Below are 13,921 nucleotides of genomic sequence, written 5' to 3' on the forward strand. Positions count from 1 at the left end.
ACTATTCATAAATCAGCTGTCACAACGTTTCCATACAACTGACTTCATGAGTGGTGGTCTCTATCTCACAGTATCCATTCAAGGTAGTTTGATAATATAAGCCCTGATCTATTTGTTCCTGCGTTCCCTATGGTTTCGGCTTAACAATGAATACCGCGATTGGTTATTAACCCTGCAGTTAATGTACCTAAAAAAATATTTTTTGGCTATGGGCTGCTTTGAGAAGTGGTTGCCAAAAAAAAAACTATATCAAATATGGTTTGTATTTTTTGTGCACAAAGAATAGCCGATTGAAATTTTCTACATATCATTACCTAATTCATATACCAAGCTAAAACATTGGAGTTACCACTTTCTGAGATCTCCGTATGATTGTTAGTAGTCTGCGTTTCATGTGTTGTGATGTCACTTGTTATAGCCTCCTTTTGGTCGTAGCATACACTTAATCGTGTCTTTGTTTAAGAAAACACTTGATCGACCGCGTTTCGTGTACAGCTTGTCTAATCTATAAATAAAGAAGGTTCCCCATCCGGTCGCTCAACTAAGTCAAACCCCTAGTAATAGCTTTAAATCAAGGGGATGCAATTCTTTACGTTCGTTGTTTCAGCATTCTTCTTCCTCCTCCATAGAGTGGTCGCCGACTTTAAGACGACCCCTCCAGTTGAAGTAGTAGGTAATAAATTTTATTTCTCAAATAATGGCTCTCAATTCTTAATGAGAGGTATTGCTTACCAGCAAAATACCGCAAACGCAACTGATGAGGTTTCTTTCATTGACCCCCTTGCTGACGAAGCCAGCTGCAAAAGAGATGTCAAGTACTTTCAGGAAGCTAATACCAATACTTTACGTGTTTACGCTGTGAATGCTTCACTAGACCACGATGCATGTATGAAATTATTTTCTGATGCTGGTATATATATCATTGCAGACTTATCAGAACCAGATTTATCTGTAAACAGAGATTCACCAGAATGGAATCTTGATTTATACAAGAGGTATACTGAAGTGGTAGATATGTTCCAACAGTATCCAAACGTATTAGGCTTTTTTGCTGGTAACGAAGTCACCAACAATAAAACTAACACAGATGCATCTGCTTTCGTGAAAGCAGCCGTGAGGGATACGAAGAAGTATATTAAAGACAAGAAGTACAGAAACATTCCAGTCGGATATTCTTCAAATGATGACGATGATACAAGGATTGCAATTGCAGACTATTTCTCTTGTGGTGACTTGGAAGACAGAGCAGACTTCTTTGGAATCAACATGTACCTGTGGTGTGGAGATTCTTCTTTCCAAATTTCTGGCTACAAGGACAGAACGGAGGAATTTCTGAATCTCACTATTCCAGTATTCTTTTCTGAGTACGGCTGCAACATTAAAAGACCAAGAAAATTCACTGAAGTTCGTAGTCTTTTCAGTGAAGAAATGACAGATGTATGGTCTGGTGGAATTGTTTACATGTATTTTGAAGAAGAGAACGAATATGGCCTTGTTTCAATTGATGGAGATCTGGTGGTTACCTTGGATGATTTCAGTTACTACGTCTCCGAGATCAACAATATCTCTCCTAGTTATGCACAATCGTCTTCTGTCAAAGCCGAAGCTACTCAGACTCTTGCTTGCCCTGCAACAGGATCAACTTGGAAAGCAGCAACAGATTTACCACCAACTCCAGACGAAGACTTCTGCAATTGCATGGCAAAAACTTATGAATGTGTGGTTGCTGATAGTGTTGACAAAGAAGATTATGGAGACTTGTACTCTATTGTTTGCCATAACGTCGATTGCTCAGATATATCTGCAAACGGAACAACAGGGCAATATGGTAATGTTTCATTCTGTTCTGACAAGGACAAGTTATCCCACGTTTTGAACAAATATTACTTGCAAGAGGATAAGCATAGCTCTGCCTGTCACTTCGAAGGATCGGCTACCATTAATAACAGTGCATCCACAGAGTCTTGCAGTGCAAAACATGGCTCTGCGGGCTCAGCTGGAAAATCCAACTCTAACTCATCAGACTCAGACTCGGACTCGGATTCCACTTCTTCTGGCACAAGCGACTCAACCTCGTCGAGTACTAAAAGTTCCAAAGCTTGTACCAATGTAAAAAAGGTCTCCAAATACGAAATTTTGGCAATTACTACGTTTGTTACTGGAATCCTAGGAGGAATTTCCATTATCATAATTTGATTGTCTATACTATATATGTTCTAGTTATCAATAGAATCTAAATTGTTTTTAATGCAAGTTGTTTGTTACACTAGTTAGCTATCATAAAAATTTCATTTAGCGCTTTAGCGTCCATCACCGATGCTCTCTTCTGTTTAATCCATTTGGATCTAACAGCAAGTCTTGTAGAAATTGGTTGAGATTCTGAAATAGATGGCAAAAGTTTTCCAGTAGCGGTAGAATCTGTTGAGCCTTCCACTTCCAGCTTTTTGTTACTCTTCTCTTTCCTGTCCTTCTGGTCCTTCTTGGTTCTCAGTACTTCCTCGCATTCAGAATTCTTTGCTATTTTTGCTGGTATTTCACCACTTTCCTTGTTCGCTTTCTTTTCTTTCCTTTCTTTTTTCTCCTTCTTTGATGTCTTCTCCTTCTTTGATATCTTCTCCTTCTTTGATGACTTCTCCTTCTTTGATGACTTCTCCTTCTTTGATGACTTCTCCTTCTTTGATGACTTCTCCTTCTTTGATGACTTCTCCTTCTTTAATGCTATGTCCTTCTTTGCTTCCGTCAACTTTTTCAACTTCTTGCGAGAACTTTCCAGTGTTTCTGGACCACTCTCGTCGACTTTTCGCTTTCTGCTGCTCGATACTTCAGGAAGAAGGACTACAGACTTAGTTTCGGTATCCCAAGTACTGCGTAGCACAGCTCCTTTCACAAAATGCATACCCCACTTTCCATTGATAATCTTCTCTTTTCTTTGCCTTTCAAGTTCATCCGTAATTTCATCCTCTTTTCCGTTGAGTCTACCTAGAATTCTTTGGAACACGTCAAGGCCAACGCTATCGCCTTCTAAGTCGTCTCCTTTCTTCAGCCTCTTGGCCAACTTTGCTCCAAGACCAACGTTATCCTCTTTAAGTGTGACCTTAACATGTGTTGTCATAGCATGCTCCACTAATCCCAAACCCTTCCCCGGTTCCCATCCCATTCTTTCTAGGTACTGATGGCCAAACCTTGACTTATCATTGGACCAGTTAGTATTCCTTGGATCTAATCCAAACCTTTGTTTTACCTTAGTTCCCGCTAATCCCATGTTACTATTGACACCTGGGTTCTAACCTAAAGTGATTCATTCTTTTATGTATCATATATGTAAAAAATCTTTTGATAACAGATGGGGTCCTGCATGTAATTTCTTTTTATTCCTACGATAAAAATATGCACTCGTACTTACTAACTAGAACCCAAGAATGGAATACCACTCTCTTGTTACCCAAATACCGTCACTAGGTCCACTCGTAATACAATTACAGTCAGTGAGCCACTTTATTACTGCTTTAAAGTCTCTCACCCCAAGTACAGTTTGTAGTCGGTAATGAAGCTGGTGTAACGGTATTCCTGGTCGAAAGTGGACATTGTAAAGTACCGCCACAATAATTTTTCTCCAAACTTCATCATTTATGTTGCCATTTAAATCAAGCCAAAAATGAGAGCATGCTTTCCCAGCAGGAACAGCCACCTTGCAGACACCTCTTTCATCAAGCTTCTTATCTTGATACACCACAATGTCACACGATAGTTTTTCCTTGTCAATTAGCCTAGACTCGTATCCCTCAAATTTATAGGCTTTATCAATATGTGCCAAAGAAGCAGTTCTATCAGAAATTAAGTGAAGTAAACTCGCTACCTGTCCACTTTGTATTCCTTGGGACAATATGAGGCCTTTGGATGCTTGAAAAATTGAGAAAATATTGTCTTGGAAGTGGGCTGCTGCTTCAAGGAACTTTGTCGTTAGCCTTACTGTAAGAGTGTTGAGAACTTTATCGGCCAACACGAATCTATCGCCTTGTTCATCGGAACCATAATAAAAAAGCTCTTTATCTTTTATCAAGGATGTAGAAGCTTCGCTCGTTATTGCTTCCCCATACTGTGAAAGTATCTTCTTTACCTGTAACGGCGAAAAGTTCTCTTTGGAAGTTTGAAATATCGCCTTTAATACCGTTCTTATATCATCGTGCTCTTTACCCTCGACTTCGTGGTTCTTCTCAAGGAAGAAGGTGACGCTGGAAAGGATAGCCTCTTTCTGTCTCATCGAATTATCTTCAAGTTGGTCATATAAATCCAGTTGTGATTCGCTGACTTCCACTTTATTATAAACAACAAAGTTTTCTTCATTCGAAACATAGAGGGGAGTTTTATCTTCGATATCTAATACTGATCCATCAGCATCCTTCCACAAATCCAAAAAGAATCTGAATTTCGCGTTTTCTAGGTCCTCTGCAGACACAAGTTCATCATCAATTCCCTTTATAACAATGTGCTCGAAAGCTTCCATTCCTTTGACCACCGCAGGTAATCCACCGACCAGTTTCCGTACAACGGTCCACTTTTGCTTGACAGTTTTTGCATCCATTCCATCAAACAAAGCAGCTATTTCCTTAAAGTCAATTGAACCCTTCATGAAAGATTTTGAAATGACTATGGCTCTGAATAGCGTGGTGGCGTCCGACTTATCGAATTTAAAATTCGACTTAAACCTACGTGGCAAACGCGAACTCTTGATTTCATTTGCTGTCTTATCGGGTTTCATCCGCTTTCTATGCTTTCTGGAAACCAACTTGGGTAGCAAATTAGCATCAGAATTTTCGTCCGTCGCAGATGGTGCTGTAGAGTCTTCTTTTAAGGGCTCTCTCCGTCTACGTCTCTTTGATCCTTGTACTGTTATTTCATCTAACGAGTCCAACCTCCTCAGCTTTGATGATTTCTTCTTTTCAGTCCTGGTAATCAGATACAAACTAACCTCTCCTTCAATTATTCGTCTTGACTGCGGCTTATTGGCATCACCATTATCTTCCATACATTTTAACTTAGTCTTCTCAATTTCTTCTTTTGTCGGTCTATACTTGTCATCTGTTAAAATAAGCAACTTTCGTGTGATATCTTTACCTGATTTGGTGAAGGTTATTGATTGTGAAGTCAATTCCTTAGATGTAATAAGTATAGATATATCTCTTGCAAGAGTTTTGATATCTGTTGCTGTGGCATTTCCGAGCCTTTCGTCTAGCATTCTTCTGAGTTTTGCTGTAGTATAGGTGACACCACCTAATTCTTGTATTATCTTAATTAGTTGTGCTCGTCTTCTTCTCGACTTTAGTGATGCCGTTTTGATAACCTTCTGAGAAGTGGTTCTACTCCTGTGCATTTCCAAGTGAACTTGAGGTTCAATAGGCTCTAGGCCATCAACTTCTACTAGCGCTTCGTACTCCGTATCTCTAATTAGATCACCTTTGCTTTCATCATCAATGTCATCCAGAATTTCCTTATAATTCACTTTTTTGATACGCCTTGTTCGACTTTCGTGTACCGATTGTTCGCTGTCGATTTTGCTTTTCTTGCTTGGCCTTGAAGTACCATCCATTGCTCTTTTGTTACTGCTGGACTTAAAAAGCCCACCTTTTGGTGTTTTTCCTAATGCTTCGTAATATTTTTCATTTAACTCTAGAAGATCATTGCTCAATGAAGGAATTACTTTGAGCGTCTTCAATTTAGCATCATTAATAGGCAAGTTTAGTACCTCCGTAATGAAATAGCGGTAAAACTTGAACTTTCCTTCAAAGTCGTAGGAACGAACCAAGGAGTACTTTTCATATTCGTTTTTATATGATTTCAATGGGAGCAATTGAGATTCATCAGCGACGTAAGAAGTCAACACATCGAGGAGCCTGGTAAAAGGACGATAGCCAGAGACGCCAGTAAAATTTCGGATAATTTCGTAAGAAGTAGATCCGTTCTGCTGTGAAGAGCTTATTTTTTCGAAGACTTGATTTGATAGGGGTAAAAAGTTGTTAAATAGTGGTATATCATTCATTAATACTTGGGATTTGTCTTCCAGAATCGAAATGTCCTCCTCCTGTGGATCCATAGAGCTAAAAACATCGACGTAGTCTGCTAAATCGTATATGTCCTTAGGTAAATCTTTCACATATTTGACTGAATATACAAGGCGATCATCTTCAGGAGTCTTCACCATCAACTTCTCTACATAACCGTTCTTGTGGAGAAACTCAACAATAGCTCCGAAATATTTACTAGATGACTTGCTTTTATCCATTTTAACTTCTTTCTTCAAGTCCTTGAAGCTTCTCAAATTGTTCGGGGCATGTTTGGTAGATGTAACAATGTATTGTCTGAGTTTGAATGCATTTCTAAATGCCTGATCTTCGAGATTGTCTGTCTGTCGTTGCTCTAGGAATTTGGAATGAATACATAAACTGGTATGCTGACGTGAGTTTTCGTCATAGACACTCTTTCTTACTATGAAACCTAATTCCTGTAGCTTTTTGAATCGCATAGGGAGAGATCTTGGATCTTGACCTGTTGCTTTGCACAATTCGGGTGCAAGGATGCCTGTGCTTCCATGTTTAGATATCTCGCAAAGCAATTCGAAAGGCTTTTCGCCAAGTTGAAGCCTTGATTTTTTTGAGGGTTCTAATCCGGTTAGATACCTCCATTGAGTGTCAGCTGTAGGTAAAATTCGGATTGAATCTTCTGTGCCTTCTTTTTTCAAGAATTTTTCGTATATGGGAAGAATAGTTAGGGTTTCACCTTCTCGTATAGCATATAATTGTAATGGTTCTTCGTTGCAAAAGAATAACCATTGCCATATTACTTGTTTCTTGAAGTCATCGATTTGGCTAAAATGAAACCTTAAACATATGGAATTCCACAAATCTGATAAGCAAACTCCATTTTGTCCTGAAAATGACAAATTTTCTAGAATTGAGGAGACTAGTTCCGAAGGAGGACAAGTAAACAGCATCTTTTGACTATGGTAAATATTCAAATCCTTCTTAAAATACAACGCCAACTCCAGTTAGAGTAAGGTTTGTTTATCTCTAAATACGACAATGTCGAAATGTCGCATCTATAATGAAATTAAAGATGGCCAAAAAAAAAGATAGTGGAAATGACCAGTTTTTTCTCTATATTACTGTATTCCTCTTCGTAGGTAAAATGGATTCTGATGACGAACCTTTGACATTATCGGCCCATGCGTTGGCTGCATTGTCAGAATTTAAAACAGAAGAAAAGGAAAGACTTGAGAAGTTTGAGGCTATGTACAAAAGTTCTGAAGAACAATTTGATAAGAACCAAACTATATCTATAGATGTATTTCAGGAGGATTGGCAACTTTCACAATTTTGGTACACCGATATGACAGCTGCAACTCTAGGCAGGGCTCTTCTTGATGGAGCCGACTCTACAACTGTTGTGGTAATTGCAAGTGCACCATCTGTTTATGCAGCCATTAAAAATTTTGCACCCGAAGATGTGCCTACAGAGCATATTTATTTATTAGAATTTGATGATAGATTTAGGGTGTTAGGTGGACCTCATTTCAGCAAATATGATTATAATTATCCTGAGGATATTCCAGAGCACCTTAGAAACAAATGCCATAGATTATTAATTGACCCCCCTTTTCTAGAACCAGAGTGCCAAACGAAGTCCGCTCAAGCAGCAAAGAACCTTTTAGTTAAAGATAAGAATGAGAAGACTACGGGCGGTGATTTAAAATTCAAGCTAATTACTTCTACTGGCGAAAGAATGAAGGAGGTTGTCCAGAGAAATTATCCTGATACAAAGCAAACGAACTACTACCCAGAACACAAAAATGGACTCAGTAACGAATTCAGATGCTATGCAAGTTTTGAATGTAATTACTGGCAGTTTGAATCTGATGAAAATTGATAGTCCATCAGCCTCCTTCAACAGCAACCATAAGTAAGGTATATAGAAATCGCACTGCCAATGACAGTTAATTTTAGTAGAGCACGTTACCCGGCCGTTGAGGGCATTGCGTGCTGAAAATAACTCTGGGACCACAGTGTTCAGCGTAACTCTTCGCATAAGTAGAGCCCTAACAAAAATTTTTCTCCTTCACGTTTTCGATCCCATCCTCACAACATGTATGATTTCTGGAACTCGAAAAATTTTCAGAATGTATTTGAATCTCTTCAACAAACACCACTTGTCCTTTTTTGGTTCCAGTCCATCAATTCTATAAATACTATCGAAAATGTCTTTCTCAGATTTCTCCAAGGTTGAATCCCTTAAATCATTGAACGAGTTCTTAGCTGACAAGTCCTATGTTGAAGGGTATGTATAAGAGATTTAGACGCCATCGTTTGTCATGGTGTCCTCAATGTCAATTGTTTGGTTCATCATTTATTTTCCCTTTTACGTTTCAATAACGAGAATAAAAGAAGGAAGACTAATAGAGATCGATTCAATCCCAAATTAATATATATGATGATCGCAATCTTTGGTCCGTGTTTATGAGGTGGATTCAAGACCCACCGAATGAGTGACATCGAAGATTTAAATAAAATCCCCTGAATGTTAATGTGGTTGAATTGCATCAATTGACGACCCCTGCGGGTGTAATGAATAGGATAACTAACAAATTCTTCTAGTACTTCTGCTACTCAAGCTGATGTGACCGTTTACAAGGGTTTCCAGAAGGAATACCCTCAATTTGCAAGATGGTTCAACCACATCGCTTCTTTCACAGAGGAATTTGAGGATTTGCCAGCTGGTAAGGTTCCAGCCGCTGCCGCTGCTGCCGAAGAAGACGATGACGAAGTTGACTTATTCGGTTCCGATGATGATGAAGTTGATGAAGAAGCTGAGAAATTGAAGCAACAAAGATTGGCCGACTACGCTGCCAGAAAGGCCGCCAAGGGTCCAAAGCCAGCTGCCAAGACTCTTGTCACCTTAGATGTTAAACCATGGGATGATGAGACTGACTTAGACCAATTGTTGGCTAATGTTAAGTCGATCGAAAGAGAAGGTTTGGTTTGGGGTGCCCACCAATTCATTCCAGTTGGATTCGGTATCAAGAAGTTGCAAATTAGTTTGGTCGTCGAAGATGAGAAGGTTTCCTTAGATGAGTTGCAATCTACTGTTGAAGAAGACGAGGACCACGTCCAATCCACTGATATTGCTGCTATGTCTAAATTGTAATCATATTCTATTGTATAGGATTATTATGACCATTCGACATCAATTAGTACGTAATGAATACAAGTTTATTAATAGAATTCGTATGTTTTTATAAAGGTAAATAATCTACTCCTTTGTCTAGCCAGTGTCTCAAAAAGTCTTCTTGGGAAAGCTCCGTCTCCCACACTTTCTGGACTATTTCCTTCAATGAGAATAGTGTTCCCATTTGGGCATTTCTGTATAAGGTCTCCATAAAATTCATGAGATGAGCCTTCTCTTCAGTCGTCTTGCACGCGCATCCAATAGCATATACTGGCCATACCATTTGCGTTACCATTGGAGACATTGGATCCATAGATCCGTAAACACTTATAAACTCGTGCACAAGCTTTTGGTTGATACCTCGATAATGAGGGGGTTGTACGACTCTGTTTAATGTAATCCAAACTGCCAATGACCAGCATTGTGCACATTTCAATCGCACGGAGTAATCCTCTTCGCCATCATGGAAAAGGACGCAATCTCTGTACTGTATTAACTCTAACTTGATTTCTTCATAATCTTTCAATAGAATATCACTTTGGCGACTCATGCCATGAAATATTTCATGCCGAATACAGCAGACCTTAGCCATTGCCTTGAAGATTTCTCCAGGACAACCCATCATTTTTGATGTGGATATGATATCGCTCGACGACCCATACCAGCTTGGAGAACAAAATGGTAATCTGCAATCTGGTGAAACTATTGCACTAACAGTATCATACCACGATAGTACGACAACAAGTGATCTCTTCTTCTCATTATTCATAAGCATATTGTAAAAGCTACTGTCTTGACAAATTGAAGCAAAAACTTTGAAGAAAAATCGAGCTAAAGAGCTCTTCCCTTTTTCCAACACAGCAAATAGTATGTGGACATTAATTAATACAAGTATCACAAAGGAGCTCACTTGCTTTTTTTTGTCTTCCGAATCATTGACAAGGGAACCTTCTGCGACGCTGTGGTTATTAGTGCTTATGTAACGAATCAAGTGATCCATTGTATTATTGATATGTGCCATTCCTTTTCGGTAGTATTCGTTTCCTCCCTTCCTGCTCTCATACATATGTATACAAGCTAAAGAAATGAAGCAGCTTCTAGCTATATCAAAGTCACAATACTTCAAAGCGAGGTCTGGCCAAGGAGAATTGGGGTGCGCATCTAACAAAGGTAGAAGCTTCTTAAAAAAATGCTTCAACATCATATTTTCTTCCTCATAGGTGAGTGAGTATAATGAATTGTCAGTCGCTGGGTTTCCTTGTAAGTTACTATTGTCGATGGCAGTGAAGAGATTAGAGCGGTCAATGAAATCGATTATTTCATTATCAAGGTTCAAAGTTCCCTCATTCACAGAATTGGCCAAAGGAAATGCAATATTGTTTGACGAGGTTGACTTTGAGTATGTGTTGACGATATTTGCAACGTCAGGTGCGTTAAGTAATAACTCTAGGTCTTCAAATAGCTCTGAGCTAAAATGTTCCAAGTTTGCACTCGACGACCTTGTTTTCAACTGTGGTCTGTCTAGAAAATTCTGCTGAGGTGCTTTCTTTTTGTCGGTGCTTTCTAGGTTTATGACGTGTGATTCGGGAATAGGGGATGAAGCCGAACTAAGCAGATTGGCAGTAGCTGGAGTAGATGAAAACTGCAGTTCCAGTACGCTTCCTTTCTCTAATATGTTTGTATTACCTCCAAGATTGACTCTTGGTTTTCCAACAAAAGCAACCCTAGATTTGTCTTTTCTACTCCAGTTTCTAGAGTCATCAACATCAAAGGATAGCCGAATACCATAGCCTTCACAACTTCTCTTACTTTTCAAGCAATTATTACAATGAGGTTTGGCTTCATCACATTTTCTGTGTCTAGTTCATAGAGTTAGTTCCAGAGTTAGAAATCTTGACACTTTAAATGGTACATACCTTTTCTTACAGGTCCAGCACCCTGTTCTTACTCTTGTTATTTTGCCCATGATTCACATATTCTTCTGGGAACGAAGTAGTCAACTACTTGTAGTTGAACTACTTTCGATATTTTGACTGTGGTCGTGCGCTTCCCAAATCTGTCAAACTATTTTTTGGTTCTTTGTGGTCAACTATCCAGCTCTTTCGCAAGCAAATATAGATTATGTCTAAATTCTCTTCATGGCAACATATCTATGCGAAAAATGAAGTTAGTCTTTTAGTATCAATAAATTTATATGGTTGGGAATAATTTATAATTCATAAGAGTGAAAGAACAATATGTTGAAAAAAATTCGGTAATTTCGTCATTATTTGGTAGAATTATTACTCCACTAGAGTATTTGACTGTAGCAAAAACACAAAATAGACATATCACTGTCAAGAATGACAAAACAAAAGCTATAGAGATTGTGTTCTTAGTGGAGCTCGGTGGATTAAAGATGTTTTTAATTTAGTGGAAAGAAAAATTACTTCCAAGAATCCGAGAAATGAAGAGCTAAACTTTTGGAAGATACTCACAGGCGGGTTTTTTATTTTGCATTAAGAAGAAGTAATGCCAACAAGATATGATTTGGATGCATTTAAATCTGGAGCTATTGAAGAAATGCAATGTAGGTCGGACACAAGCAATAGTGTGAAAATGGAGGGAGTACTTTGATTTTACACTGACGGTAGCAACTAAGTTTGAACATTTGGATGCTTCCAAATACTTAGAAGTTCTGTAGCAGTTTTATTGCCACTTATTAGAATCAATAATAATCCCAGCCTCCTTCCTTCATAGTCTATTACAGGGTTCAGAGTGAGGAATTGATGTTTTGAAATAAAGCTAGTTCATTCATAAATACATGTTCATTCTTTTGTGATACAATATAACTAAATACACCCTTCCAACAACACAAATTCTCAAAATATAGTGTTTACCAATGACAGAAGAAAGTCATTGCCCTATACAGTGTTTAACACTGGTTTTACTTTGTATTCGATTAAAGACAGAATTGTTTCATACCATCTGCTAAAAGATATTAAAACCAGCACCCGGGGTTGATTCATACTACAACCCCCCCTAAAACATTGCATCCAAAATTCGGGGATGAGGATTCTTCGTCCACACATGATTCCACAGGTACTATCACTGACTCATGATTCATCATATCTTTTCCGAAATAGAATCTCTTACCTAGAGCATCAAGCATCCGGAAGAACACTAGAAGTGAACTTCATGTTCACTTACAATAAGACTCCTATACTATATATTCCAATATTTCTACTAATCACATAGTGAATCTTCTTTCATAAAAAAAGTTGTCTCGCACAACAATGAGGCTAGCAATAGCTGCAAAAATGTTTTGTTGGTTGTCCTTGTAGCAGGGTATAGTAACAACAATCTGAGTGGGCCCTTGGTACCACGATGGAATCGTTGGTACAGCAGCAGATACACCTGTGGTATAGATATTATAGCTTCGCCGATTATAAGAATAAAACTACAGCAGAAGTAGAGATTCGGATAGACGAAGTAGATGATGGAACTGATATCGATATAGAATGAAAATGAGACAGTCGAAAGAAAATAAAGAGGGCCATACAGATACTACGATAGCTAAAGAAAGGTTTTGGAATATGGTTTACGAAGAAGGGGTTCAGCGCACAGAGCAGCGAAGATAATGGGCATTCCATTGCAAATTGCTTACTCCTGGAAAAGAATTGGAAAATGACTGCTGTTGATGAGGTGAATGGTAAGACATGTCAACCGAAGAAGCGTGGCCATAAACAGCTTCTTACTAATGAACACAAAGAGTTTGCTAAAAAAAAACTGTAACTTTTGATGACATTTTGAAGGGACTTAATCATGCTTTAGACAAGGTTATCACAAAACCTGTTTTTAGCATCAGGATGAGACGAGAATATTTGATCACCAGTAGGTGATAAGACAATTCTTACTATACGCGTAACTAGTTACCTCAACATTTCAATCCTTGGGGTCATTTCCTCTAAAGGTTGCATGGAGCTAAAGGCTAGAACACCAGCTTTCCAAATCATAAGAGAAGAATTTGAAAATGGTAAATTGCATCTGAAACTACTCGAAATAAACCAGCAGTAACCATTACTAATATTTAATGAAGTCTATTCATTGAACAAGTGAATAAGAGCCCGACTTAATTGGTTCGAAGTATTTTTTCTTGATAACGCTTATTCTCAACGTCGTGACCAGTTGTTGCCTGAGTGGACTCGAACTTCTTCTTATCACCATATTCTCCAATCTTGAATGCCATCGAAGAGTTTTGGTCAGCTTGCAAAAGCAAAATTAAAAGAACATGCTTGAGTAATAAGGATCAATTAACACCAAGAATCAGAGATGGTACTCATGCGATAACACGCGAAAGTTACGAATGATTCTGTGGATATGCGTCAAGACATTTCGAATTTTGTATTGAAGGAGTTCCTTTTTGAAGAATGCATAAACAATTAAAAGTATGTATGACTTGAACAAAAATAGGGAGAGCATAAGATTTTTTCAGTTTGTTCAAAAATATAGGTAATTTGCGCTTGAACAATGATTCTATCTGTTGGCTATTTCAAAGATGTGACACTCTATTGTCATCCCAAGTCGTGCTCTTGTCCGTGTTATGAACTTTGTTGCCAATTGATATTCACCATTTCCGAATGTTAGTGGGAATATTTTAGGGTTATAGTATGAATCCATTCCTGCCACTGATATTATAATTTCTTAACAGTAGAAATCCTGGATC

At 38.3% G+C, this 13,921-nt stretch overlaps 6 protein-coding genes across 6 annotated transcripts; 3 read left to right on the top strand and 3 right to left on the bottom strand. All coding sequences in view use genetic code 12, as the record gives it.

Moving 5' to 3' along the window:
* Positions 1–46: 46 nt before the first annotated feature.
* PHR1 (Phr1p) lies at positions 47–2,196 on the top strand (the record flags this gene model as incomplete). Its single annotated transcript, XM_064918847.1, has 2 exons — positions 47–83; positions 608–2,196. 2 exons carry the CDS (start codon positions 47–49, stop codon positions 2,194–2,196), a joined length of 1,626 nt encoding a protein of 541 aa, XP_064773156.1.
* Positions 2,197–2,421: 225 nt separating this feature from the next.
* On the bottom strand, positions 2,422–3,296 carry RJT20DRAFT_54639 (telomerase inhibitor). Its single transcript, XM_064920614.1, has 2 exons — positions 2,685–3,296; positions 2,422–2,611 (listed from the first exon to the last, which is right to left on the bottom strand). The coding sequence occupies exons 1-2, from the start codon at positions 3,260–3,262 to the stop codon at positions 2,518–2,520; spliced, it is 672 nt and encodes a 223-aa protein (XP_064773157.1). The 5' UTR covers positions 3,263–3,296; the 3' UTR covers positions 2,422–2,517.
* A 1-nt stretch (position 3,297) lies between these two features.
* On the bottom strand, positions 3,298–7,137 carry RJT20DRAFT_54601 (transcription factor TFIIIC subunit). The gene has a single exon (XM_064920612.1). The coding sequence runs from the start codon at positions 6,986–6,988 to the stop codon at positions 3,407–3,409; it is 3,582 nt and encodes a 1,193-aa protein (XP_064773158.1). The 5' UTR covers positions 6,989–7,137; the 3' UTR covers positions 3,298–3,406.
* Positions 7,138–7,166: 29 nt separating this feature from the next.
* Positions 7,167–8,161, top strand: RJT20DRAFT_129750 (protein-lysine N-methyltransferase). The gene has a single exon (XM_064917576.1). The coding sequence runs from the start codon at positions 7,183–7,185 to the stop codon at positions 7,918–7,920; it is 738 nt and encodes a 245-aa protein (XP_064773159.1). The 5' UTR covers positions 7,167–7,182; the 3' UTR covers positions 7,921–8,161.
* EFB1 (translation elongation factor 1 subunit beta) lies at positions 8,162–9,273 on the top strand. Its single transcript, XM_064917577.1, has 2 exons — positions 8,162–8,328; positions 8,646–9,273. Exons 1-2 carry the CDS (start codon positions 8,249–8,251, stop codon positions 9,193–9,195), a joined length of 630 nt encoding a protein of 209 aa, XP_064773160.1. The 5' UTR covers positions 8,162–8,248; the 3' UTR covers positions 9,196–9,273.
* RJT20DRAFT_129755 (Zn(II)2Cys6 transcription factor) lies at positions 9,274–11,297 on the bottom strand. The gene is made up of 2 exons (XM_064917578.1): positions 11,133–11,297; positions 9,274–11,075 (listed from the first exon to the last, which is right to left on the bottom strand). Exons 1-2 carry the CDS (start codon positions 11,180–11,182, stop codon positions 9,284–9,286), a joined length of 1,842 nt encoding a protein of 613 aa, XP_064773161.1. The 5' UTR covers positions 11,183–11,297; the 3' UTR covers positions 9,274–9,283.
* Between the last annotated feature and the right edge of the window lie 2,624 nt (positions 11,298–13,921).

The sequence above is a fragment of the Scheffersomyces xylosifermentans genome (genome assembly GCF_036884685.1).
Source record: "Scheffersomyces xylosifermentans strain CBS 12540 chromosome Unknown RJT20scaffold_6, whole genome shotgun sequence".
Taxonomy (NCBI): domain Eukaryota; kingdom Fungi; phylum Ascomycota; class Pichiomycetes; order Serinales; family Debaryomycetaceae; genus Scheffersomyces; species Scheffersomyces xylosifermentans.